General features: G+C 41.7%; 1 protein-coding gene across 11 annotated transcripts in view; it reads left to right on the top strand.

Moving 5' to 3' along the window:
* Positions 1 to 26,468, top strand: part of AP3B1 (adaptor related protein complex 3 subunit beta 1) — a 269,201-nt gene that overhangs the window by 73,795 nt on the left and 168,938 nt on the right. For all 11 annotated transcript variants that reach the window (XR_016220329.1, XM_070056312.2, XM_051837574.3 and 8 more), the window contains 2 exons: positions 640 to 706; positions 12,122 to 12,304. Coding sequence is in view for 10 of the 11 variants with exons in the window: in XM_070056312.2 (XP_069912413.1) it covers positions 640 to 706; positions 12,122 to 12,304 (250 nt within the window). In the remaining variant the exon portion in view is untranslated. The remainder of the gene's footprint in view (positions 1 to 639; positions 707 to 12,121; positions 12,305 to 26,468) is intronic.

Genomic DNA, 26,468 nt, shown 5'->3' with positions numbered 1-26,468 from the left:
GTAAACATGATGGCTATTGTTTTTAACCCAGTCGAAGCAACTTGTGCTCTACCTACTTGAAATTACTTCCTTGGGTTTTCCAACTAGTTTGAGAAGTGATTTGGGGGATCAGTGTTGTGGCACAGCTGCCTGCTGCAACGCTGGCATCCTGTCCTGGAAGGGCTGTTTTGAATCCCAGCTGCTCCGTTTCCCATCCACCTCCCTGCACATGACCTGGGAAGCAGCCGAGGATGGCCCGCGTGCTTGGGCCCCTGCACCCATGTGGCTCCTGGCTTCTGCCTGGCCCACATCCTGCCATTGCAGCCATCTAGGAAGTGAACCAGTGAAGAGAAGACCTCTCTTTATCTCACTCTGTGTCTCTAACTCTGCCTTTCAAACAGATTAAGTCTTTTTTCTTAAAAGTGAAGTCTTATTTAAACACTTATCATGTATACTTGACTTAGTTAATGTGATGAAGTTTAGGACACGTTTATGAGAAAAACTTTCTATTTTACTATAAATTTCTTTTCTGTTTCTATGTTGAAATAATTTTTCCTTCCCTCCCTTCTTTTAAGATTTTTTAGCATCATGAACCATGAGCATCTTTTAAAACCAGAATTAAGGAAAGAAATTGATAAAGGTTTTCTTTTACTGTTTCAGTCTTGATCCAGAGCAAAAGGAAATGTTAATTGAAGTAATTGAAAAGCTTTTGAAAGATAAAAGCACAGTAAGTAAAATCTTTTGTTATTAAAATAGTTTTTTATTTACATAGTATCATTTACCATTGGATATTTTATGTAATTAATTTTATTTCAAACCTCAGTTGTGGAGAGAGAAAAACAGATCCCATCTGCTAAATCACTCCTCAAATGCCTGCGACAGCTGGGGCCTAAGATGGGAGCTGGGAATGCAGTCTAGGTCTCCAAGGGGCAACAGGAGGCCATCACTTGAGAGGTTACCTGCTGCCTCCCAGCGTCTGTAGTGGCAGGAGGCGGGGTTCAGGAGCTGGAACCAGTCTGGCGTCTTAATTGCTGGACCAAATGCCCACTCCAAAGTGGTATGAGCATTAATGGAGCTTCTAAGAATTTTAAAATCTTCGAAGATCAAAGGTTTCCATATAATAAAGATTGCATTGTAAAGTTAAGTTTGTTACTTGTTTATTTCTTTTTTTTATTTTTATTTTTTTTTATTTTTATTTTTTTTGACAGGCAGAGTGGACAGTGAGAGAGAGAGACAGAGAGAAAGGTCTTCCCTTTGCCACTGGTTCACCCTCCAATGGCCGCTGCGGCCAGCGCACCGCGCTGATCCGATGGCAGGAGCCAGGTGCCTCTCCCGGTCTCCCATGCGGGTGCAGGGCCCAAGCACTTGGGCCATCCTCCACTGCACTCCCTGGCCAGCAGAGAGCTGGCCTGGAGGAGGGGCAACCGGGACAGAATCCGGCACCCTAACCGGGACCAGAACCCGGGCTGCCGGCGCTGCAAGGCGGAGGATTAGCCCAGTGAACCATGGCGCCGGCCTGTTTGTTTCTTTTTTAAGAATTATTTTATTTATTTGAAAGAGAGTTATGGAGAGAGGTAGAGTCAGAGAGAGATAAAGTGGTCTTCCATTCTGCTGGTTCACTCTCCAAATGACCACAATGGACAGAGCTGAGCTGATTGGAAGCCAGGAGCCAGGAGCTTCTTCCGGGTCTCCCATGCGGGTGCAGGGGCCCAGGGAGATGGGCCATCTTCCACTACTTTTCCAGGCCATAGCAGAACACTGGATTGGAAGTGGAGCAGCTGGGACTTGAACTGGTGGCCTAAGGGGATGCTGGTGCTACAGGCTGGGGTTTTAACCTGCTACACCACAGCTCTGACTCCTACATGTTTGTTGATCAGAGTCTGAAGTTGGGGAAAATCTTTTCTTTAACTGAAGACTCTTGTCGACCGCTTATAGAATCTAAGTTTATTTCAAACAATAGTGTATTTGGATTTTAAAAGGACTTGGGAAAACCATTATCTTAAAATGAAGCATTAAATGTTAAAGGGATTTTGGAAAATTTGAGAATTGGCTTTTAGTGTTACAAATGTGTTTTTAGGAAATATTAAAATATTTTCATACATACTAGGCTGCTTTATTGGCTACAAAGAATGATCTTAATGAAGTGATCATCTTTTGGTAGTGTATGGGTCGTGTTTTGTGTCTTATGCCTACTGGTTCTAGCCTTATTGAGAGTGGGATAGTGAAGTTTGTCTTTCCCATTCTGTCATTATTTGCTTCATATCTTCAGGAGCTCTGATATTTAGTGCATATGTGTTTTTTCCATTTTGTTATTATAAAATGTTCTTCTATCTCTAGAAACACTTTTTGCTTAGACTTTTTTTGTGTGTGTTTGGTGTTAGTACAGCCATTCCAACTTTCTGTGGTTGCTGTTTTTAGTACATACGTTTTCTTGCCTTTTTTAAAAAAATTTTTAGAGATTTATTTATTTTACTTAAGAGGCAGAGTCACACAGAGAGGAAGAGACAGAGGGCGAGGTCTTCTATTCACTGGTTCACTTCCCAAATGGCCGCAGCAACCCAAGTTGAGCTCATCTGCATCCAGGAGCTAGGAGCTTCTTCTGGGTCTCTGCTGCAGATGCAGGGGCCCGAGGACTTGGGCCACCACCTTCCACTGCTTTCCCAGGCCATCAGGGAGCTAGATCGGCAGTGGGGCAGCTGGGATATGAACCAGTGCCCATATAGGATGCTTGCGCTGCATGCAGATGCTTAACCCACTACACCACAGTGCCAGCCCCATAGGTTTGTTTTTTTTTTTGGACAGGCAGAGTGGACAGTGAGAGAGAAAGACAGCGAGAAGGGTCTTCCTTTGCCATTGGTTCACCCTCCAATGGTTGCCGCGGCCTGCGCGCTGCAGCCAGCACACCGCGCTGATCCGAAGCCAGGAGCCAGGTGCTTCTCCTGGTCTCCCATGGGGTGCAGGGCCCAAGGACTTGGGCCATCCTCCACTGCCCTCCCTGGCCACAGCAGAGAGCTGGCCTGGAAGAGGGGCAACTGGGACAGAATCCGGCACCCTGACCGGGACTAGAACCCCGTGTGCCGGCGCCGCAAGGTTGTGGGGAGCAACTGAGACTAGACTAAATTACTGGAACTAGGACTAATTCTGTGCATCTGCTATCCCACAATATGGCGCTGAGAGAGAGAGCAAACAACCTCTACGCAGCTGCCTCTTGCCAATTTGACTGATAAGCTGCAGGAGCTGATCCTGCTCCTGATTGGAGGAGAGCAGCGTGCTCGGCGTGTGGGTAGCAGAGTTGGGATTGGTGGAAGAGGACTATAAAGGAGGAGAGAGACAACATGCACCAGGAACATCTGAAGGAACACCTGAGCAGCCCCCGAGAGAGCCGGCCGGCGGTGTGCCGCTCCCCCGTGGAAGTGGGGAAAGTGGCAGGGGGAACTGCCCTTCCACGGAGGTGGAGGGGTCGGCAGCCAACCCGGGAAGAACCAGCAGCAAACCCGGGAAGGGCTGAGCAGATGAAAGAACAGCACAGGGTCTAGTGTCGTTCCTCCGCAAATGGGGGAGCGACACAAGGTGGAGGATTAGCCTAGTGAGCCGCAGCGCCAGCCCCCATAGGTTTTTATTTTTAATCTTTTTGTATTTTTGTATATAATATATGTCTCCAGTCGATGGCATATGGTTTTTATCTGGAATGGCATTATGTTCTTTTGACTGAGTTTTTTTTTTTTCTTTGGCAGCCAGAGTTAGACAGTGAGAGAGAGAGAGGGGGGGGGGGGAGAAAGGTCTTCCTTTTTCTGTTGGTTCATCCCCCCATGTGGCTGCATGGCCGGTGGCGCTGCGCCGATCCGAAGCCAGGAGCCAGGTGCTTCCTCCTGGTCTCCCATGGGGTGCAGGGCCCAAGCACTTGGGCCATCCTCCACTGCAATCCCGGGCCACAGCAGAGAGCTGGACTGGAAGGGGGCAACCGGGACAGAATCTTGTGCCCTGACTGGGACTAGAACCTGTGGTGCCAGTGCCGCAGGCGGAGGATTAGCCTAGTGAACCGCGGCACTGGCCCTTGACTGAGTTTTTTAATCCATTCACACTTAACGTTATTAATATGGTTGGATTTTTTTTTTTTTTTTTTTTTTTGACAGGCAGAGTGGACAGTGAGAGAGAGAGACAGAGAGAAAGGTCTTCCTTTTGCCGTTGGTTCACCCTCCAATGGCCGCCGCGGCCGGCGCGCTGCAGCCGGCGCACCGCGCTAATCCGATGGCAGGAGCCAGGAGCCAGGTGCTTTTCCTGGTCTCCCATGGGGTGCAGGGCCCAAGCACCTGGGCCATCCTCCACTGCACTCCCTGGCCACAGCAGAGGGCTGGCCTGGAAGAGGGGCAACCGGGACAGAATCCGGCGCCCCGACCGGGACTAGAACCCGGTGTGCCGGCGCCGCTAGGCGGAGGATTAGCCTAGTGAGCCGCGGCGCCGGCCAATATGGTTGGATTTTTAGCCGTTTTGTTTGTTTATATGTGTCTCAAGTGTTCTTTTGTTTCTCATTACTCCAGTAAGTTTTTTTTTTTTTTTTTTGAAGTGAGGAGAGTCACTAAATGAATACGACTGCTAAACTTTTTAAATCTTTTAGTTATTTTTTACTACTTAAAAAATACTGTTGTTATTCATGGAAATTATACTTGGAGTTTTCATTCCTAAGCCTCTCGGTGATTTTTTTGAATCTATAGTGTAGCAGAAATGTTCACTGTCTTCTTCTATGCATTATTGTCATAATTTTGAAGATAATCAGATATAGATTGACTCAATAATTGACGATAGAGGAAAGAAATTTGATTCCTCTTTGTCTTTTTTATTTGACAGGCATACTGTCTGCTGCTAAGACCCAGATATACAAAGTTGATCTTATTGCTATTGGGGTTAACTTGATTTTAATAATTAAAGAAATCATTTGTTTTATGTGGAAGATATTTGCTAGGGACTGTGGAGAATAAGATCCATGAGAAACATTCCTTATTTTGGGGGGGGAGGTGTAGGCAGAGTTAGAGAGAGAGAAAGGTCTTCTTTTTCCGTTGGTTCACCCCCCAAGTGGCTGCTACTGCTGACGCACTGTGCCGATCCGAAGCTAGGAGCCAGGTGCTTCCTCCTGGTCTCCCATGGGGTGCAGGGCCCAAGCACTTGGGCCATCCTCCACTGCAATCCCGGGCCACAGCAGAGAGCTGGACTGGAAGAGGAGCAACTGGGACAGAATCCGGCACCCCATCTGGGACTAGAACCTAGGGTACCGGCACCGCAGGCAGAGGATTAGCCCATTGAGCCGTGGCACCGGCACCATTCCTTATTTTAAGATGGTTTACCATCATTTCTTCTACATTGAAGATGAAAACAGATTCGTTAGATGGCCTGGGAATGAAATCTCCATATCTAATGTGTGTGTATCTTCCCAGATATAGCATGTTACAGGTGAAAAGTATAGTCTTTGTAATTAGACAGAATTGGGATCATGGCTAAACTTCTTAAGATAGCAACATATTAAGCCTTCATGACTCAGTTTCCAAATGTGTAGGACTTAACCATTTCTAAAGTTGCTCTTTGGATTGAAGGAGCCATTTTATATAAAATAAAATATGAGGTGATAATAAACATTAAAAATTAGAAATAAGTGTCTCCAGGGAATGTGAATTTAAAAACACACACATAACAGAAATTTGCACTGATACTTGTAACTTCATCCGGCAGCCTGCATTTTCGTTTCTTCATTCCTCTCCAGTAGTAAGAAACGTGGCTCCCATGACGCTCAGTGTGTTTCCCTTGTTGCCTGATCCCTGATGCAGAAGAAAGACTGTCTTAAAGTGTGAGCCTGTGCTTCTGTGGGAGCGGTAGAGGGCAGGTAACTTAGGGTGTTGCCTAATCCCTGATGCAGAAGGAAGACTGCTTTGAAGTGTGAGCCTGTGCTTCTGTGGGAGCGGTAGAGTGCAGGTAACAGGGTAGGGTTGTTTGTGTCTGTAGTCTCATTTTTTCCTGTTATAGTAAATCAGATTTTTTAAACTTGCTGTGTTGACAAATGAGAAGACTGTGCTTTTCTGCATGGTGACTTGCATGTGTTCCTTCACCAAATTATTTATTTGAGTTAGTTTCCTCGTTCATTCTCCTTGTTTCTTTATTTTTGTATGGAATGAATTATATCTTCAACTAGAGATGGCTTTACTTCCTCTTGTCTAATTATGTTGGCAGATATCTTCAGTACATTGTTCCGTAGGAGTGGATATGGTGGACACCCTTACCATTTTTCAGTGTATTGCAAATACTTTTGTCTGAATTACTAAAGACACTTGGCTTTGAGGAGGTTTTTTTTTTTTTTTTTTTTTTTTTTTTTTTTTTTTTCTCCTTATTTTGAAACAGTAGTTTTGCAGGGTCAGAGTTGGTTGACATGGGTCAGTTTTTTCTTTGTATGTAATCAGCCCTTTCAAAATGTTGATTTAGAACTTGTATTATTTTTGGCATTCTCTTCAGTTGTTATTTTCTTCAAGGACTCAAATTTTATGTAGGTTGGATCTTCTTGGTCTTATATTTTAGCCACTGTCTCTCTAAACCTTTCTTCTTCTTCCTTGTCTCATTTTTGTTCTCTTAGTTCTTTTTCCCTTCTTTTTAATGTTCTGTATTACGTTTTCATCCAACCATGTCCTCCCAGGGGAACCTTGCCTTTAGTTTACATGTGTGATTTTTTTGAAGGGAAGAGTGACAGAGAGACAAAGAGTTTTTCCATTTGCTGCTTTACTCCCCAGATAGTCGCCACAGCTGGGATTGGGTCAAGCCTGAGCCAGGAGCCAGGAATTCCTTCTCGGTTTCCCATGTGGGTGGCAAGGACTCAGGTGTATTAGCAGGGAGCTGGACCAGAAGTGGAGCATCTAGGACTATGGACTTGGGCTTTGCTTTGATATGGGACGCTGGTCCTCAGGTGACAGCTTAACTGGCTGTGCCACAGTGTGGGCTTCCTCCTAAGGTAATTTTGAGATACATATCATAGTACCTAAGTTTTCTGTTTCCTAATTCCTTTTTGTTGTTACCCCACAGTTTTGTTTTGTTTTGTTTTGTAAGATTTATTTATTTGAAAGGCAGAGTTACAGAGACAGGGAGAGAGAGGGAAAAAGAGAGAGAGAGCGCCTGCTTCAGTCCTCTGGTTCACTCCCCAGATGGCTGCAGGAGCCTGGAACGCCATCCAGGTCTCCCATGTGGTTGTCAGGGCTTCTGTTGCTCTTAGCCTGGGCTCAGTAGGAGCTGAATCAGAAGCAGAGAAGCCGAGACTTGAACCTGCATGCACATGGGATGCGGGTGTTGCAGGTGGCTGTGGCTTAACCCACTGTGGTGCCAGAACACTGGCCACTACCCCACAGTTTGTGAGGGGCTTCTCTTTACTCCTTTTTCAACCTGGTTTTTCCTTGAAACTTTCCAAATGACGTCCTCCGGCATCTCCTCTGTTCCAATGTAGTCTGTAGTCTGCTGGGGAATCTTTTTCAGTGTTTCCACACGTAGACTCTGGTTTCTCTGTGTGATAAGTTCAGGCTTGGGCACACCCCTAACTGCTGCCTAACTGTCTGTTTTCTTCTGGGCATCTGCACATCATTCTCCTCCCCCACTCCCAGCCCCACAACATCATTGTGTTAGGTATTTGTAATGTTTGTGATAAAAGTGTGAAAGTAACTCTGGCAATTTAGGGTTTTTGTACTTATCTGTAATTTAAAATTTGAAAACTGTGGTTTTTATTCATTCAGAATTTGAAACCTGTTGTGGTTTTTATTTTGGGCATTGATTTTTGTTTTTTTGGGGGAGGGGGTTGGATTGGGAGATTCAGATTTACCCAGTATGAGTGTTTAAATTAAATGTATTTTGAAAGTGTTTTCTGATAATTTTTTCCTTTCTATGATTATATATGATGGTGCTCAAAAAGTTCACTGGAAATGAAATTAAAAGAATTTTATTTGGGCCAAAGAAATGTTTGAAATCCATTGTTAGTTTTTTCATAATATGCATTTTCATGAACTTTTTGAAGACTCCCTGAAGTTAAAAATATTTTGTCTATACCAGTGTTTAATAGGTCTTATCTCAGGTTTTACCCTCTTTTTGGTCACATGTAATAATTTATTGAAGGAATATAGGTGCATTTTTTTCTCCCTACCGAATTTACAATGTCAGCATTGACATTTAAAATCAATAAGGAATCAAATAATTTGATTTAACATTTTCCCACTTAAATGGTTTTGTGTTATTTATTTACAATTTTGAAAAAAAAATGTATATCCTGTCAGTTGTGTGTTGATAGGATCAGTATCATAATGATAGCACGCTACTGATGAGTGATCTGTTTAAACCTTGCACAAACTTCTGTGGGTGCTGAGTCCTTGCTTCTTCTAGGCTAAGGGAAGATTTTCCTACAGTCGGGACCTCAGAGTAAATTAGTACAGTAATTCTCATGTAAGAGAAGGTGGAGCGTGCTGTGACCGTACTGAAGGTGATAGGATCGCTTTCTCTTTGACTGGAGAGTGACCGCTGTTGTCATACGGTTATCTCTTTCCAAAAAACAAATCACGTTGGGTTTTGGAATGCAGTTACGGTAACTAGTTGAAATAACATTTTAGTGTTATGTAGGCAGATGTCGTCTGAAGATACCTGTATGTTTGTGAAGATCCTAAAGAAGCCTTGTAACTCAAATCAGTGACGTTAAAAGGGATGCTTTTATCTGCATTCTGTAATCCCTAACAATTATGATTTTCTTTATATGTGATTTTTATTGCACATTTCTAGATTTTTATGTCATTTTCATTAGCATTCACTAATTAACACATTCTAAACACCACGTGATTTTCCTAAGGTTCACTTACCAAGTTGCTTTTAAAATTTGTAGCAGTCTTGTTTTTCTTTAAAATGTAGATAGATGTTCTTTCTTATTTGTTAAGCAATTAAGGTGCAGGAGTAGGCATTCCTTTATTTAGAATGCCTCAAAAACAAGATGGTTTTATTTCCCTTTCCTTCTAGGTTAATTTTAAAGAAAATATTTTGGTAATATTTAACTTTCTAATAGTAATCAGTATCTTGGGAAAATAAATTAGATCACTGTCTAATAAAAAGTTGAGTTGTTTGTTTATGTTTTGATGATGTAAAGTTTCCTCTCAGTTTTAAATATAACATTACATTTAATGAACAGATTGATAGTTTATAGCTAAACTGTAAAGAAAGACACCATTTTGTAAGTTATTGATTTAATGTTGGTAAAAAGCCTCATCGTTATGGGCAAAAAAAAAACCACACTGTGAGTTTGTGCAGATGTTTTATTGTGATAGATCTATTATCCAGCTATTAGAAGATAAATGACTGATCTTTCCCATTTTCCATGCCTCAAGAAAATTGAAATAAGAAGGGGAATATCATTTGGGCTGTATGATTAGGGCAGGTTGGATGGCCATTAATTTAGGGAAGGGGATCTTGGCAGCGGGGCCAACGTAGACTGTATTATCAATCAAGCCTGGATGTGCTTCTAGTGATGACCCAGCACTCTCAGGTTTTTGCAACGTTAATTAGAATTCATGACAAAATAGATGCAAGGAAACGTTTTGTACCCTTCATAATTTTATAGAAAATTTATTGTTATTAGAAGAGCCATTTGCTTAGTGTGATTTTTTTCATTACCAGCTTGTCAACTAGCATAGATAATCTGGAGAAAATATGAACTCCATAGATGGGGTGTCACTTTTGTTGATGGTTCATGTAGTTTACCTTGGAGCACAGCTAATGGCTGAAGTTCATAGCAACAGCACAGAAAAACGTGGCAACCAAGGGAAGATAAATGAACCATGTTTATTGCTTTAATATAAAAAATACATAAATGGAAAACTGCATTTGAATTTGATGAGCTCATTGCTAGTTTCATTGGAGTGATTTATTTCTCCCCTTATATGAAAAGCTACTATTGACACAGTGAGATGGAAATTAACTGTCTGTTTTTTGGAAATCAGATTTTTTTTGGTTTTAAAATCTGAGTAAATAATTTTATTTTAATTCTGAATGCTTTATATAATATTGAGCATTCAGTAGAACAGAATTATCAATTCTTATGCTAGTGTTTAGCGCAGGGTCCAATTGCTAACACCATGTAATTAACTATCTAAAATAGTCACTTTTTTCTTATGGAGGTACTTGTCACATTCTAATTATTCTAATACTTCTTTAAGCTTTATGGCTACATATTTTCTTTGCTTTCTTGATTTACAATATTTCTAGATACTTCAGAGTCTTGGTACTTCAGAATTATTGTTACTTAACAACTCCTGGTTTAAAAAGTTTTGTATCATGTGACAGCTGATTTCTTATTTAAGTTTTTGGTGTCTAAATATTTGGAAAGAAAGAATTTCTACATAACCCAGCTTTACATAGTATTTTGTAAAAACAAACTATTGAATTACACTTTCAGTTTTGTGGATTTTCTTTTTTAGGTGATAATCTTTATCTTTGTACTTTAACACTCTATCAATTGATACAGATATTGATATGATTGCTATATACATGTAAATATGTAAATGTTTATTTCTTACAAATAGTATTTTTATAGTTTGTCAAAAGCAGTTGTTTTAAGACATTTTAAATGATATTAATTTTAACCTTGTAGAATTAATATATCACAGAAGAGTAATTTATGCAGAAGACATCAAAGTATGGAACTGAAAACACAAACTTCTTTTCTGTATCAGTGGCAAATAGGAAATTATACACATAATACATTTTTATTTAGTTCACACAAATAATCAATCCTTTGCTTTCTCGATTGAGGTGCATGCATGCTGGGACCAGCAGGCACCAGTACATGGGCTGGGCTGGAGTCAATCAATGCGGCTTCACGTTTATGCTGATTGGTAATTCATGAAATCCCCACAGGACTTGGAACTTGTTTAGCATAATAGCAAGTCTATATTCTGAGCTGTTTTCTTTCAATTGTATTGTTGGTTGCATATTAATAAACTAAATGTCAGCCAAGTCGAGGAACAAACACTCAAATATGAATATCATTGTATCTAATATTTTTCAAAAAGTACCATTTCAGTAAGTTACATTGCTATTTAATTGCTTATTTTAAGTCATTGGGGAAATTTTAGATACTAAAATGAAGATCCCTAGTGTTCAAATAGAATATGATATTAATTTATTTCAAAAGTGTATTGTTGGCTAACTACAAATTTGTCAGTGTTGCATGTAGAGAAATGTGTGTATATTACAGATTCTGCTGGCCTCATGTCTTTATACTAAAGCAGTCTTAATTTTACCACTTTGTAAAAGCATGACAATTCAGAAACCACCATTTATGAATCACTAATTGGTCCTGGGAAAGCTGCATTTTGTTGGGAATATATTATTTTTTTAAACTTTCATTTAATGAATATAAATTTCCAAAGTACAGCTTATAGATTACAGTGGCTCCCCCCCCCCCCAGTAACTTCCCTCCCACCCACAACCCTCCCCTCTCCCGCTCCCTCTCCCCTTCCATTCACATCAAGATTCGTTTTCGGGAATATATTATTACACATTGTTATAGTAAGTATTGACGTACTTAAATTTCAACAATGCATTTTCTTTGTAAATAAAGTATTTTGTTGAAAACAGGTGGATTAAGATATATAGGATTTCAAAGAGTTTTCATACAAAAACCACTGTTCTTAATGTACTTTTTGACATATGTTCATTGTGGAATTATTGGCATTCTCATTTTGAACTGACAGTGTGATCCTTGTTAATGTTTTCTTTTTCTGTCTATTATGAATCTTCAGGTTAAAATTAGGTAGCTTTGAAATATAGAAAAGGTACATATTAATGTTTAATCTGTGTATGAACAACTTATTGAAATCTAGTCTTAGGAAATAAAAAAATTATCAGTATTGACTCTCTTCAGAGAAGTGTTACTTTGCCAGACATGTTACAACTATTAAAATTATTCTTTAAGGGAGTGGTACTTTAAAATTTGTTACTCAGACATGAGTATTCATTTTAGTTGGTTGATGGAATACTTGAATACTGAGTATCCTAACAGTGATTACACAGCTGTGTTCCTGAGTAGCGTCTTGGGTGGGGCCAGGGGAACTTTTTTTTAATGAGTTGCTATTTCTTTCTTTTCTAGCTGGTAGCTGGCAGTGTTGTGATGGCGTTTGAAGAAGTATGCCCAGAAAGAATCGATCTGATTCACAAGAATTACCGCAAGCTCTGTAACTTGCTGGTTGACGTGGAAGAGTGGGGGCAGGTTGTCATAATCCACATGCTAACGCGATATGCCCGAACACAGTTTGTTAGCCCTTGGAAAGAGGTAAGTTTGAACAATCTTCCATTTATAAATTATACCAAGAGAGTGGATGAACTGTTAAAAATGTGCACAAAAGTTTGCATTTCAGTGGGACTCATTTTTCTCATGTTATTTTAGAAAGTCCAGAAAGCAGTATAAATGCACAGATAATGTCCGTTGCTTCGGTGCTGCTTGGTATATATGGAACGGTGAGCATGGAGTGTAACCCGGCCAGAGGCCCTGTCAGGAGCAGTAGTATGACACAGTATTTACAGTGATGTTGCCAAATCATGACTTTGTAGTACTCGCTATTTTCCCACCTTTGAGCCCTAGCCGTTCCATGTACTCACTCCTATAAATATAAATATAAATATAAATATAAATATAAATATAAATATAAACTTCTATAAATATAAACTTCTATAAATATAAACTTCTATAAATATAAACTTACAAGTTTTCACTTGTAAGTCCATGAACAGTAAATAGGTTTGAAACACTATTACATATGAATTTTTGCTGTTGCAGGAAACTATTTTTGAACTTTAAACTATTTTTTCCTAGTTTTATGTTTCTAAATGTGTTTGTTTTCCTTTTCTTCACTTGAGCTCGTAGCCTTGTAGTAAAATTAATAAATATACCTTAAAGTGAAGTTACTTTTTTTCTTTGTGCAGATTAACAATTGAAGCTGCTTATTCTGATAATTTAGAAAATTAAAAATTTTGTTATATATGTTACATATGTTCTTGATGGAAATCACTCTGTATATAGTTAAATATTTATTATATGTTAAATGCATGTTATAATTATCTATTGCATCTATATTAAATATATAAAGATTAAATATGTATTATTGAAGCATAAATAAAGCCCGTAAGATTTGCACATTCAGTTTAATTTTTGTCTTAATTTTATAAAGTGTAGTATTACAAATTTAAAAAAATTGTTTCTGTAAAAATTAAAAGATAACCCCTAAATATGTTAGAGTAGTTTGTACATAAACTCATGCTTAGCCCTTGAGTGCCCAGTATATCTTGATTTTGTTCCTTTAAAATTATATTAAGTGAGAGAAAAAGTTAACTAAAATGGAAAAATGTTGTTAATGTATGCTTGGGGGTGACATGTCAATCTTGTCTATAATTATAAAATGTTTATGTTTTCTACACTGGCTTAATATTTGATAGCATTAAGAGCTATTTAAACATTTAAAAATATACCTTTATCCAAAAGACTATGAAATTAATTCCATTTGACTTTTTATATTATAAAAATAATTATAATTAAAGTATATTTTCACTTACTCATATATAAATATCTTAATGGCACATAAGTGCTCATAAATTAATGAAATTATACTTTTCTTGTGTCTTTTTATTCAGTAATTTTATTCATCATTTAACAGAGGACAGTTTTTTTTGTTTATTTATTTATTTTTAACTTTTATTTAATATAAATTTCCAAAGTACAGCTTACGGATTACAATGGCTTTTTCCACCCATAACTCCCTCCCACCCGCAGCCCTCCCCTCTCCCCCTCCCTCGCCCATTAACAAAGGACAGTTTTGGAGGCAGCTCATCCATGTTGAAAATTTCCTGACTCCTTAGGTGGTAGCCAGGACAAGAGGTTTTTGTTGCTAACCAGCTTGTTTGTTTGACTTCAATCCGTTCCTTTCAAAATTGCTGATCAGATAATTTTTTCTCCTGTTAAGTAAAGTTTTAGGTAATTTTGGCCTGTGTGTACCCTGTTACCTCTTAAGAATATTTTATTACTTTATCAGATCATTTTCTGTAGCTCAATGCAAATGTTCTTTCCCTTTTGATGATATAGAAACAGGGTCTAAAATATGTACTTTACTTATCATGTCTTCTAAAACATGTTATGGGTATTAAAATCTTCTGTTCCTTGGATTTTATTTCATCCTAATTTAGATAAAATATGCATTTAAAGCTGTGTGCATTCTGTATTCATTATTTCTTTGTGTTTTCACTTGTAAGTCCATGAACAGCAGTCATTACAAATGTGAGCAGAAGTCTGGTCCTTGTCCATGATGTGCTGGAATTGGGCTGGTCATTTCCCCCCACTTGTTTGCATTCTGACTTTGGCGGTGCTGTGAATGCCCTTAGGAGGAAGCAGTGCTGCCCAGGGACACCAGGGGGCACTGGTGCTCTCTGGGCGCCTGCTGTGCCTGCCCGCAGACCTGCCTTTCTTTGCCTGCCTTTATGCAGCTGTGTGTATCATTTCCTTTGAGAAAGAGTCCTTGGTTTAAAGGGGAGAGAAAAGGAAAGAAAATGACTTAAAGAAGGTTTGTGTTAAACTAACTGAAGTCATGCAGATTTATGATTGTAGAAATAATTCAAGCACATGAAAAAATAAAAAATAGGTTTCCTTCTCACAGCCTCTTTGTTGACCCTTTAGAGGCAATTTTTGGCATCCATTTAATTTCAGTTATTCTAGTGATTAGAAATTTTACTTTTAATAAAATATTTTTACTTTATTAATTTAAGATTATATCAGATGATCTCAGTCTGTGGAAAGATTATTCTTTAAGTTCTATTTGAAACTTTTGTTTATTCCAGAATTACCAGGATAACAGGCTTGTATCTCTGTGTACATATATGATCTGTTCAGAGCCACAGGTTTGTGTCCACGCATGCACATGTATGATCTGTTCAGAACCAATGTGAAAGGTTTGGATGGCTCAGCTCCTGTTGCGTATTAGAATTAGGTATTGTACAAGCTGTTACACTCTTGATAGAAACACATCAGACTCGAATGGGTGCAAACATTTAGGCCACGTTCACGGTCTCATCCTCTGGAGAGAACAGTTCAGGCATTTGTAGACTGGGAGGCTTTCTCTCTGATACTTCGTATTGCCTCCAACTTTTTATTTCTGCACATGGTACTGTTGGTTTTAGAAGTTGGCAAACCAGATCACAAAGCAGAGTTGGGCCATCGTTGGAGAAGACTGAGAAGTACTCAGTGTTTCTGTCTGCATTGTGTTCCATGCCGAAGCTGTAAAACACTTGCAGTGTAGTAAACACCAGTGAGAGTCTCTCAGAGTGAAAGCAGAGGGGACGGTATCACGGCAGAGTCAGGGCCTTTGGTGCCCTTCGCCCCAGCACCTGCATGGACCCTGTCATGGGCTCGGCAGTACCCAAGTCTTCCTTCTAGCACTGCTGTCCTTTTGTGTAGTCAGAAGGCACTTAGCGTAGCTGTGGACACCGTTTTGTGAGCAGTTAAGCGCCATTTTACCTTGAAGTAAACTGTTTGCCAGTAGGAATGGCACGAGCTGGGCCAATCTGGAACCAGGAGCCAGGAACCAGAAGCTTCTTCTGGGTCTCCCATGTGGGTGAAGGGACCCAAGCAGTTGGGCCATCCTCTGCAGCTTTCCTCGGAGCTGGGTTAGAAGTGGAGCAGCCAGGACTCCAGCTGGTGCCCACATGGGGTGCTGGTACCCCAGGCAGCGGCTTTACCTGCTAAGTCACAGTGCCAGCCCTTTCTGTACATTCCTGTGTAGTATTTTATTTGAGATTCGGCTGTTGGAATTATACCCATTTTGAAGGTGAAGAAAGTGAGGTACACGAATTTTTGACAACTCACTTATTATTGCTGATAATAGATGCTGCCAGAAATACATAATTATTCCATATGTGGGCCAGCATTATTTTATATTGTTATCTTGTGACTTTTTTTTTAAAGAGTTTTTTAAATTTGAGAGGCAGAGTTGCAGACACACACAAAGAGAGAGATGGTGACAGACACAGAGAGACACAGAGGTCTTCTGTCTGATGGTTCACTCTCCAAATGACTGCAGTGGCTGGAGCTGGGCCCGTCTGAAGCCAGGAGCTTCTTCGGGTTTCCCATGTGGTTACAGGTGCCCAAGTGCTCTTCCACTGCTTTCCCGGATAGCTGGATCAGAAGAGGAGCAACCAGGACTTGTCCCAGCGCCTGCGTGGGATGCTGGCGCTAAGGCGGATGCTTGGCCTACACAGTTTCTGCCCCTCTTGTGACTTTTTTTTTTTTTTTTTTTTGACAGAGTGGACAGTGAGAGAGAGAGAGAGAGAGACAGAGAGAAAGGTCTTCCTTTGCCGTTGGTTCACCCTCCAATGGCCACCGCGGCCGGCGCACCGCGCTGATCCGATGGCAGGAGCCAGGTGCTTCTCCTGGTCTCCCATGGGGTGCAGGGCCCAAGCACTTGGGCCATCCTCCACTGCACTTCCTGGCCACAGCAGAGAGCTGGCCTGGAAGAGGGGCAACCGGGACAGAATTGGTGCCCCAACCGGGACTAGAACCCGGTGTGCCGGCGCTGCAAGGTGGAGGATTAGCCTAGTGAGCCGCGGCACTGGCCGTGACTTTTAAAGTAACATTTTTTTGGTTACTTTCATAGGGTTTTCTGTGTTAGCTTATTAATTGTTCAAGTCAAAACTAACTTCAGAGCCACCAAACCGTAGCTCTCAATTAGCTAAGAACCATAATTAAATCTGCTATTCAAAGAGCAAAATCATGTTTCTCATTGAATTTTTAAAAACAATTGTTTATGTTAATATGCTTGAAGGGTGGCAGTTTTTTTTTTTTTTAAGAATTTGAAATTAGTGGAAATAGTCTGTGAGAAGAACTGGATGTACATGTTTTTGTCAGTAAGTCCTCAAATGAACACATCATATACAAACAAGCTTCTTCAGGGGCAGAAGTGATTTTTAATTTAGTTTATTTGCATCATTATAGATCAGTGTTTAGGCTGTTTATATGTAAATGTATGATTTGAGGAACAATTAAGTGTTGACAAAGTAGATTGCAGTCGTATCAATTGCAGTGCGTTTTCCATAATTTTTCTAACTGACATCTTTGATGATAAATAGTGGATGCCAAGTCAAAGCCGATTATACAGTGCACTAGGAATTCATGGGGCTGTCAGGGAGAAGAACGATTGACTTTAAATTTACATATTAATGAGAAGATTTGTTAAGAGGGTGCTTGACTATAGAGAATAACAGCGTATTTATAGGGCACGACATTTTATAAATAAAGCTGATACAGGAAAATGGAAATTAAACCTTTTAGGTTAATAAATTCAAGAGACTGCTAAAATGCATATTTGCATTTTTATTTTCTTAAATTTACCTTACTCTCTGCAATCCAAGTGAGTTGTTTTTATTCTAGGTCAAGTTTGTATAATTTTCAAGGATATAAATTTAGTTAAGTATTTTCTTTGTCATTGAAGCCTATTATCTGAGAATAGTTGAAGCATAAATGTAAATCTCTAAGTTGCTATTGTAGAAATAAAGGATTTTTAAAAACAAGTATTGTAAAACAGAAAGTAAATTGTATGAGTGGTTTGAAAAAACTATTCAGTGGCATTAATCATAAACTGAAATGAAGCAGAATTGAAGCTTTTAAAGAATGTCTTTAATTTTAGCAATTTAGTTCTTTAAAATTAAACTTTTATTATGATGTGACAGTTTTGTAAGAATTATCTAAATATTTTACTTTGTAATTAAAACTTAAAATTCCAATTCACTGTTCTTTTTAGGTAATTTAATTCTGGTGACAGTATTTATGACACATTGAAATTTGGAGCGATTTACTTTTTGTTTGAGTGTGTCTTTACTTCAGTTACGAAACATTTTGTAAGTTTCAGAAAATCCCAAGTTTAGAATGTGTTTAAAGTGTCTGTAAGTTCAGTTCTCAGGTAGCTGGGAGATAAGAGTTCATCAAGATGTGAGATGCACGTGCACCCTGCTGGACTGCACTGGTGTTTGGGGTGGAGCTTCCTGACCCCACACAGGCCACTTCCAAGGCTCAGGATGTTGGGTGTTACCCTCATGACATGTTAGGGTTTTTTACAGTTGATTTTTTTGTTAAAACAGATTTTGTCTTGTGTCTTATTCATGGACTGTTGTTATATTTTATTTCTGTTCATAATTTATCTTTGATTAGATTGGTAAACTCATGAAGTTTCTGAAGTACTATTTTTAATTTTGTACATATGTGTACGTGGCTAAAAAAAAGTTTAGTAGCACAAGGCTTATAGGAAACACTTCCTGTTATGCCTACCCTGTATCTTGAATTAGTTCCCACAGATCTCTCAGCTTGTGTGTGTGTTTACCTTTCTCCATTTCTCCGTCACATGTGTGCTTCTCGTGTGTCGGTCCGAGACATACAGCGGTGTTCTGTGGCCCGTGTTCACGCCGATCACTGCTGTGGCTGTTTCTCGGTCTGCTGCTCGCTCACGTGTCTCTGTGCCACCTTGGTGCTTTTCATTGTTCTGTTCCTTTTTCCGTGCTTCTTTGCTTGGGTTCAGCAAAATATGTTTCAGTATTTTAGTTTAGTTTCTTGATTTTCTTTTTCATTACACATCTTAATTTTTTGCCTGTTTTTTTTGAGGTATGCATCTCTCTCTCTTTTTTTTTTACGATTTATTTATTTATTTCAAAGTCGGAGTTACAGAGAGAGAGAGAGAGAGAGAGAGGGAGAGAGAGAGGGGTCTTCTATCCACTGGTTTACTCCCCAGTTGGCTGCAACAGCTGGAGCTGTGCAAATCAGAAGCCAGGAGCCAGGAGCTTCTTCCAGGTCTCCCATGCGTGTGCAGGGGCCCAAGGACTTGGGCCATCTTCTACTGCTTTACCAGCCCATTGCAGGGAGCTGAATCGAAAGTGGAGCAGCTGGGACTCAAAACCAGTGCCCATGTGGGATGCTGGCACTGCAGGAGGTGGCCTCACCTGCTGCACCACAAGCTCTGGCCTGTCTGTACCCAATTTCATTGAGCCTGGGTGTTCAGGCCCAGTGACCTAACCAGTTCTATCAGACCCCAGTGGCCTGATAGGTTCAAAAAGTCTTGATTCTGTCTTTAGAAGCTAGTTTTGTTGTGCATGAACTTTTTCGTTCAGTTTTTTTCTTTCAGCGATTTAGGTGTTCTATCAACTTGCAGACTACCTTTTTTCCAGGTGAAACTGAGCCCCTAAGTAGTGCCGTTAGTGCTAGGTACCATGAAGCCCCCGTCTCCTGTCCACCCTCCCTTTGCCTAAAGTGTCCTTGTTCTGCCTTTAGATAGCTCTGAATTGAGGCACTGGCACAGCAAGCCCCGCGAGGTTCTCCTCTCTGGACTCCCAACTTCAGGACGACACCATGAAGGCTGGCGTTGTCCTGGCAGGTTTCCTGCGGGGCAGCTCCGGGCTCTGGGCAGAAAGCCCTGAAGCCCACTTGACCGTCATCAGCATTCCCTGACGGCAGAGCCCGTGCCCTCACCCCTCCCTGAGAGCAGGTCCTCAGGACAGCAGCCCCGAGACTGACAAGCCCGCCCCTCCTCCTCCTCCTCCGTGGACAGATTATGCGCAAACTTTGCCGTTATTCCTCTGGGTAGACTGTGTTGTTTATGTTTGCTTTCAAGATGGCGATGATTTTACAGGTTTGACTGATGTGTGTAGGTATAGATTTACTTTTCCTGCTTACAAGTTTGATGAGTTTTCTGGTATATTTACGCTTGTTTTTACGTTTTTTCCTCTTGGTTCTAGCTTTGTGGTGCTACAGGTTACGCGACTGCCTTTGGTGCTGCCATCCCATATTAGAGCACTGATTGGAGTCCCAGCTGCTCCACTTCGCACCCAGCCCTCTGTTAATGTGCTTGGGGAAGCAGCAGAGGATGGCCCAAGTCTTCGTGAGGAAGACCCGGATAGAATTCCTGGCTCCTGATTTCACCCTGGCTGCCCCGAGTGTTGAGGCCATTTGGGGGAGTGAACCAGAGGATGGAAGATCTGTCTCTGTCTCTCCCTCTCCCTCTGTTACTCTGCCGTTTGAATAAATCAGTAAAGCTCAAGGGAGAAAAAAAGCATAAATTTCCCCCTTATGCTAAATTTGAAATTTAAAGGTGTATTGTTTGGTTTAGGATTTCAGTGTCCTAAGAATTTGTGGAGATGACTGGTTAAGGCAGAAAACATTCTTTTCATTGTAGAAAGGACAGCGTAGGGTAAAGAATAAGGTTTCAACCCACTTGGCCAGCAGGCAGGGGTCCTGAAGTGAGTCTTAAGCTTGCGGGGGTGGAGAAGGAGGGTGGTTAAAGCTGCTTACTGGGAGAGGGTCCTGTGGATGTGCAGAATGCCACATCACCTGTGGTAAGGTGGGCCTGGACATGCAGCAGCCTCACTGGGGGTTGTTTGTCGAAGCTCTTCGGTTACGACTACGGTTCTGTCAGTTTGGTATGTTCTGGGAGCGGTGCTGGTAACTGTTGGTGCCAGGTGGTAAAATTTCACCAAGGTCTAGGGTTATCTACTTGTGCCCAGTTTTGCCAGGTTTCTGGGAATTAAGTACCCCATCAGTGTAATAGATTCTAATGTTTATTATTTCTGATTTTTTTTTTCCTGCTGTGTTCATTCTTCTTACTTTGGGTCTTCAGTTATAAGTTTTTCAGACTGCTGGCATCCTACACAGCTCTGAGACTGTTTGCTCTTTTGTAAACTTGTGTTTCTCCCACTTGCCAGCCTGAATGATTTTATGGTAGTCCACTTTCAGTTTTGTTGACTTTGTCTGCAGCCTCCCATTGGCTGCAGTGTATTTTAACTATTTTTAATTGTAGCCGTAGAATTTTCATTTGGTTCCTTGTAAAGTGTCCTTTCATGCTGAAATTCCTCAGCTATTCATTTGACATGCTTATGTTGCCTTTAATATTTCCTCCATATATAATAGCTGTTTTTAAATTTTTATTTGGTAATTGTGTCTTGTGGGTTATCTTTAGGTGACTTTGTGTTGCCTGTTTTTTCCTCATAAGAATGAGTTTGTTTATTTTCTGTGTTTTTACTCTTTTGTCTGCTTGTTCTTTAATTATATATATATATATATATATTTTTTTTTTTTTTTGACAGGCAGAGTTAGACAGTGAGAGAGAGACAGAGAGAAAGGTCTTCCTTTTTCCGTTGGTTCACCCCCACCAAGTGGCTGCTACGGCCAGCACGCTGCATCAATCCGAAGGCAGGAGCCAGGTGCTTCTCCTGATCTCCGATGCGGGTGCAGGGCCCAAGCACTTGGGCCATCCTCCACTGCACTCCCTGGCCACAGCAGAGAGCTGGACTGGAAGAGGAGCAACCGGGACAGAACTGGCGCCCTAACCGGAACTAGAACCCGGGGCGCCAGTGCCGCAGGCGGAGGATTAGCCTAGTGAGCCGTGGTGCCAGCCTAATTATATTCTTGATATTACCATACACCATGAAATTCTTCCTTGTGTTGATTCCACTGGGCTAAACTGATACTTGTGGCCAACTGTAAATTCTGTTCTAACAAAGGCAGCAAGTAGAATACCAGCTTTATTCTATCATCTCCAAGTTGTTGATCTTTTGCTAGGCCCCAGGGGCCTTTTTCTTTTGAAGAATTAGAGAGAGAGAGAGAGAGAGACAGACAGACAGACAGAGAGAGAGGTATCTTCTCTCTTCTGATTTACTCTGTGACTGGGCCACGCTGAAGCCTGGAGCCAGGAGCTTCATCCAGGTCTCCCACATGGGTGCAGGGGCCCAACTACTTGGGACATCATCCACTGCTTTCCCAGGCACATTAGCAGGGATCTGGGTTGGAAATAGAGCAGCCAAGACCCAAACCAGCTCCCATATGGGATTTTGGTGCTGCAGGCAGCCGCTTAAGCCACTGCGCCAGAGCACCAGCCCAAAGGGCCTTTTTCATGCATGTTTGCTCATGGGTAGACCGCGATGTGGACGTCGTCTGCATTTCCAAGAGTATCGTGCTTCTCTTACTGTCTGACCCTTTTGGAGTTTTCTCCTAAATCCTTAGCTCATCTGCCAGCTTTGAAGTCTGTTCTCTGACTCTGAGCAGGAAGACTGTTCGCATTGTTGGGGGATTGGGGCTGCTGTAGCACAGAAGGCTGCAAGTCCAGGAATCGCAACCCTTGAAGTGTCAGTCATTCATGAGTAAAATCTTCTCTCATTTTTGTCTGTGTTTGATTGTGCTATAGTGCTTTTAGGTGGCCAATTTGAAAGATGGTTTTCCAGAGAGTTAACCCACTCAAGGCATTGCATCGTGGAACCTGAGCTACAGGGCCATGCAGTCATCGCAGCTGCGGGTCAGAGGTCTTAGTGCTCTTCACGTGAAAGCAGTCCGTGCCCACGCACTCCCTCCACAGCCCACCTCTGTGACTTCCCATACCAGAACTGCACCCTGTGCCTGTTTCTAGACCTGTCCCATGGAGGGAGGGGTGCTTACTAACATTGAAGAGACCGGTCTTGACTTGGGAACCATCTGCGTGTTCAGTTCATCCCTGTAGACAATCCCTATTGGCAAAGAAAGAGCACTTTTACAGTGGGCTTGGCTGCTGGGCACAGTCCACTGTGCTGCCGTGTGCCAACAGTGATTTGAAAGACTTGGCAAGGCATTGTGATTTAGAAAGAATACTTGTCTTAATTACTGAGATATTTTCTGAGGTAAACACACACACACAGTACATGGAGTCTTCAAAAGGTTGATGTAAAATCTGCATTATGAAACATCTATGCATGTGTTTCAAAATTTCCTCTAAAATAAAAATGTTTTAATTTTGTTTCAATAACATTTTAAGTTCTCACCTAAATAATATAGATATTACATTAAAATGAAAAGTACCATGATAAAATTCTTGTATCTATCTAAGGAGGCTGTTTACTTCAGTGGTTGAAATGGCCTTTTTTATTTTGATCACAGTGCTATATATTTTAATATATTACAGTTGATATTAGTAGGGTAAGAAGGACTGATACGCTGATGGTCTTGATTAAATTCTAAGTGGGATATTAGATATTTTCTTGTTTTCATTTATCAGGAAATGCTTAAGGCTCTGTCATCTTTTTTTTTTTTTTTCCACCGAAGATTTATTTATGTATTGAAAGAGTTAGAGAGAGAGAGAGAGAGAGAGAGATCTTCCATCTGCTCATTCACTCCCCAGATGGCTGCAACAGTTGTGGCTGGACCAGGCTGAAGCCAGAAGCCAGAAGTTTCTTGTGGGTCTCCCACATGGGTGTAAGAATGCAAGAACTTGGGCCATTCTCTGCTGCTTTCGCAAGCGTGTTAGCAAGGAGCTGGCATCCCATATGGATGTGGGTTCAAGTACCAGCTGCTCCATATGGGATGCCAGCACTGCAGACTGCGACTTGACCATTATGCCACAGTGCTAGCCCCCCCAATTTTTTCAGATTTGTTCTGAAAGTCTTTGTGTCGAAAAAGTTAGCTTAGGAGCACAGTCAAGTCCCGCCACTGCTTGGGATGCCCGCGTCCTGTACCAGAAAGCCCGAGTGGAGTTCCACCCGCGTGTGCTGTAGCCTCTGCTGTGCATCCTGGGAGACAGGGGACGCCCGCGTCCTGTACCAGAAAGAACTGTTGGTGGTTGTATATTTGCCTTCCTTCTTTTTGTGTTTACTAACTTCCTTTTCTGTGAGATGAGTCCAGGCCTAGTTTTGCAATCCTCATCATTTAAAAAGTTGTATCTTTTACTGTATATCTTGAGTAAAATTATATTTGTGTTTACTGTCTTTTTGTGTTTCCTGAATTTCTTTTAAAATTCTTTAAGTTGCAGCTCCATTAGAAGCAAGAGCTCTTACCTTTATTTTCTCTAACAGTTTATTATAAAAATCCTCAAATGGAGTGTTAGTATCAGAAAAAATACCAGTGTAAGGTGCTCTAGTAACTTTTTGACAGGCAGAGTGGACAGTGAGAGAGAGAGACAGAGAGAAAGGTCTTCCTTTACCGTTGGTTCACCCTCCAATAGCTGCTGCAGCCGGCATACCATGCTGATCCGAAGCCAGGAGCCAGGTGCTTCTCCTGGTCTCCCATGCGGGTGCAGGGCCCAAGCACTTGGGCCATCCTCCACTGCACTCCCTGGCCACAGCAGAGAGCTGGACTGGAAGAGGGGCAACCGGGACAGAATCCGGCGCCCCAACCGAGACTAGAACCCGGTGTGCCGCAGGCGGAGGATTAGCCTAGTGAGCCGCGGCGCTGGCCTCCAGTCACTTCTTGCATAGGAATGCCAGAAAACCTGGTAAAAGGTTGGAATCAACTCTTTAAATTCAGAAAATGTTAAGGGTTTATAGAAAGCCTGTAAACATTCATGATGAAAAAGGCCAGTGAAAGCTGGTAGGAGAGTTTGTGGCCTTTTAACTTGCTCTGCCTGTCTTAGGACAGTCGAGAGTAGCAGCCTGCGTCCACAGTATACATTCCTGGGGCTGGAAGAGCACAGGAAGCTTTGGGACAGGCACTTGGGATGACCTGTTTCGGCCTGTCTAGGTGATCCTTAATGCAGAGGGCATAGCTTTATTTTGTCTGAATTGAAGCCCACTCTGGGCAGATATTCTACTGATGCCTCCTGGGGCGACATGGATCAGTTGGAGTCAAGAACAGGCTGCCAGAAATCCTGCACTGAAAGGCCGGAGGGGGACGTGTTCTTGGGAAGAGGGTCAGAGGCTCCTGTGAAGGCCGTGGAGTCCAGACAGTCCATGGCCTGCTTACAACAGGAGGAAGTGGTGGATAATGTAGAATTATACATGCCTGAATGTTCTTCAGACTGCCCTGCTCCCGTTGAGTGGCAGATGGTTATTTTTGTCTCCAAGAATTTAAGGAAATCTCTTTCATGTCACTAGCTCACTACAAGGCAAACCAAACAGCCAGCGCTTCAGTGACATCATGCAAAAACCTGAAACCCACAAGCAACCATAGTAAACTGTGAGAGGGTAGAGTCTGAGTTAGATTTATCACAGCATAATACTCAAAGTGTCCAGTTTTCACCAAAAATTAGCATACTTCCAGAGAAATAAGAAAATTTGGAAAAACAGGGGAAACGGTACGTGAGGAAACCCAGACTTTGGACTGTTTACCCAAAGACAGTAAGTCAGTTGTCTTCAGTTTGCAGATAGAACTCGGTGAAACTAGGGCAGTGGTGTCTCCCCAATACAGCACACTAGTACTCATACAGGGAGTTATTCAGAAGAACCAGATGGAAATTCTGAGCTGAAAAGTTTGATGACTGAATTGAAATATTCACTAATGGGTTCAGTGGCAGATTTGAAGAGGCAGAAAATGAATCAGTGAACTTGAATATAGGTCAATTGAGATTATCTACTCTGAGCAGAAATTAAAAAGATTGAGGTGAAATTAACAGAGCCTAAGAGGTCAGGAGACTTAAGAGTGCTCTAGGACACCATCAAGTGAACATTCCAGAAGGAAACGAGAGAGAAAAGGGGTAGGAAAAAGAATGAAGAAATAATGACTGGAGACTACTCAGTTGGAGGGAGGACTCTAATCTGTGCACTCAAGAAGCTCAGTGGGCCCAGTGTTGTGGTATAATGGGTTAAGCTGCTGTCTGCAGTGCTGGCATTACTATTTGGGCTGTGGTTCGAGTTCCAGCTGATCCACTTCCAGTGCAGCTCCCTGTTGGCGGCTCTGGGAAAGCAGCAGAAAATGGCCCAAGTCCTTGGGGCCCCGTACTGGACTGAGAGACCCGCATGGAGCTCCTGGCTCCTGGCTCCTGGCTTTGGCCTGGCCCAGTCTAGTCATTGTGACCATCTGGGGAGTGAATCAGAGGATAGAAGATTTCTCTCTGTGTGTCTCTCCCATTCTCTTTAAGCTCTGCTGGTCAAATATATAGAATAAATCTCTCTCCTCTCTCTCTCTCTCTCTCTCTTTTTTTTTTTTTTTTTAAAGAGTTCATTGGGCCGGCTCCGTGACTCATTTGCTTAATCCTCTGCCTGCAGCACTGGCATCCCATATGGGCACTGGGTTCTAGTGCCGATTGCTCCTCTTCCAGTACAGCTCTCTGTTATGGCCCGGGAAGGCAGTGGAGGATGGCCCAAGTGCTTGGGCCCCTGCACCCGCATGGAAGAACTGGAGGAAGCGGCTGGCCCCTGGCTTCAGATCAGCACAGCTCCGGCCATGGCAGACATTTGGGGAGTGAACCAACGGAAGGAAGACCTTTCTCTCAGTCTCTTTCTCACTGTCTGTCTATTGTCAAATAAATAAATAAATAAAATGAAAAAAATTCATCAAATTCCAAGTAGGAAAACTTACAAGATCCGTATTGAGACAGTATCTGTCATCAAACTCTGAAAAGTCAAGGACAGAAAGAGAAACTTGCAAGCCGCAGAGTGACTCCGCAGTGACAAGGCTCCGCAGTGGGGTGTGCTGCTGGTCTCTCGTTAGAAGCCTTGTGTCCAGGGGGGGCAGAAGGGTT

The sequence above is a fragment of the Oryctolagus cuniculus genome, chromosome 14 (genome assembly GCF_051225735.1).
Source record: "Oryctolagus cuniculus isolate XC-2025 breed Fujian yellow rabbit chromosome 14, ASM5122573v1, whole genome shotgun sequence".
Taxonomy (NCBI): domain Eukaryota; kingdom Metazoa; phylum Chordata; class Mammalia; order Lagomorpha; family Leporidae; genus Oryctolagus; species Oryctolagus cuniculus.
The sequence above is the reverse complement of the archived record's forward strand: the minus strand, read 5'-3'. Positions and strand labels throughout refer to the sequence as shown.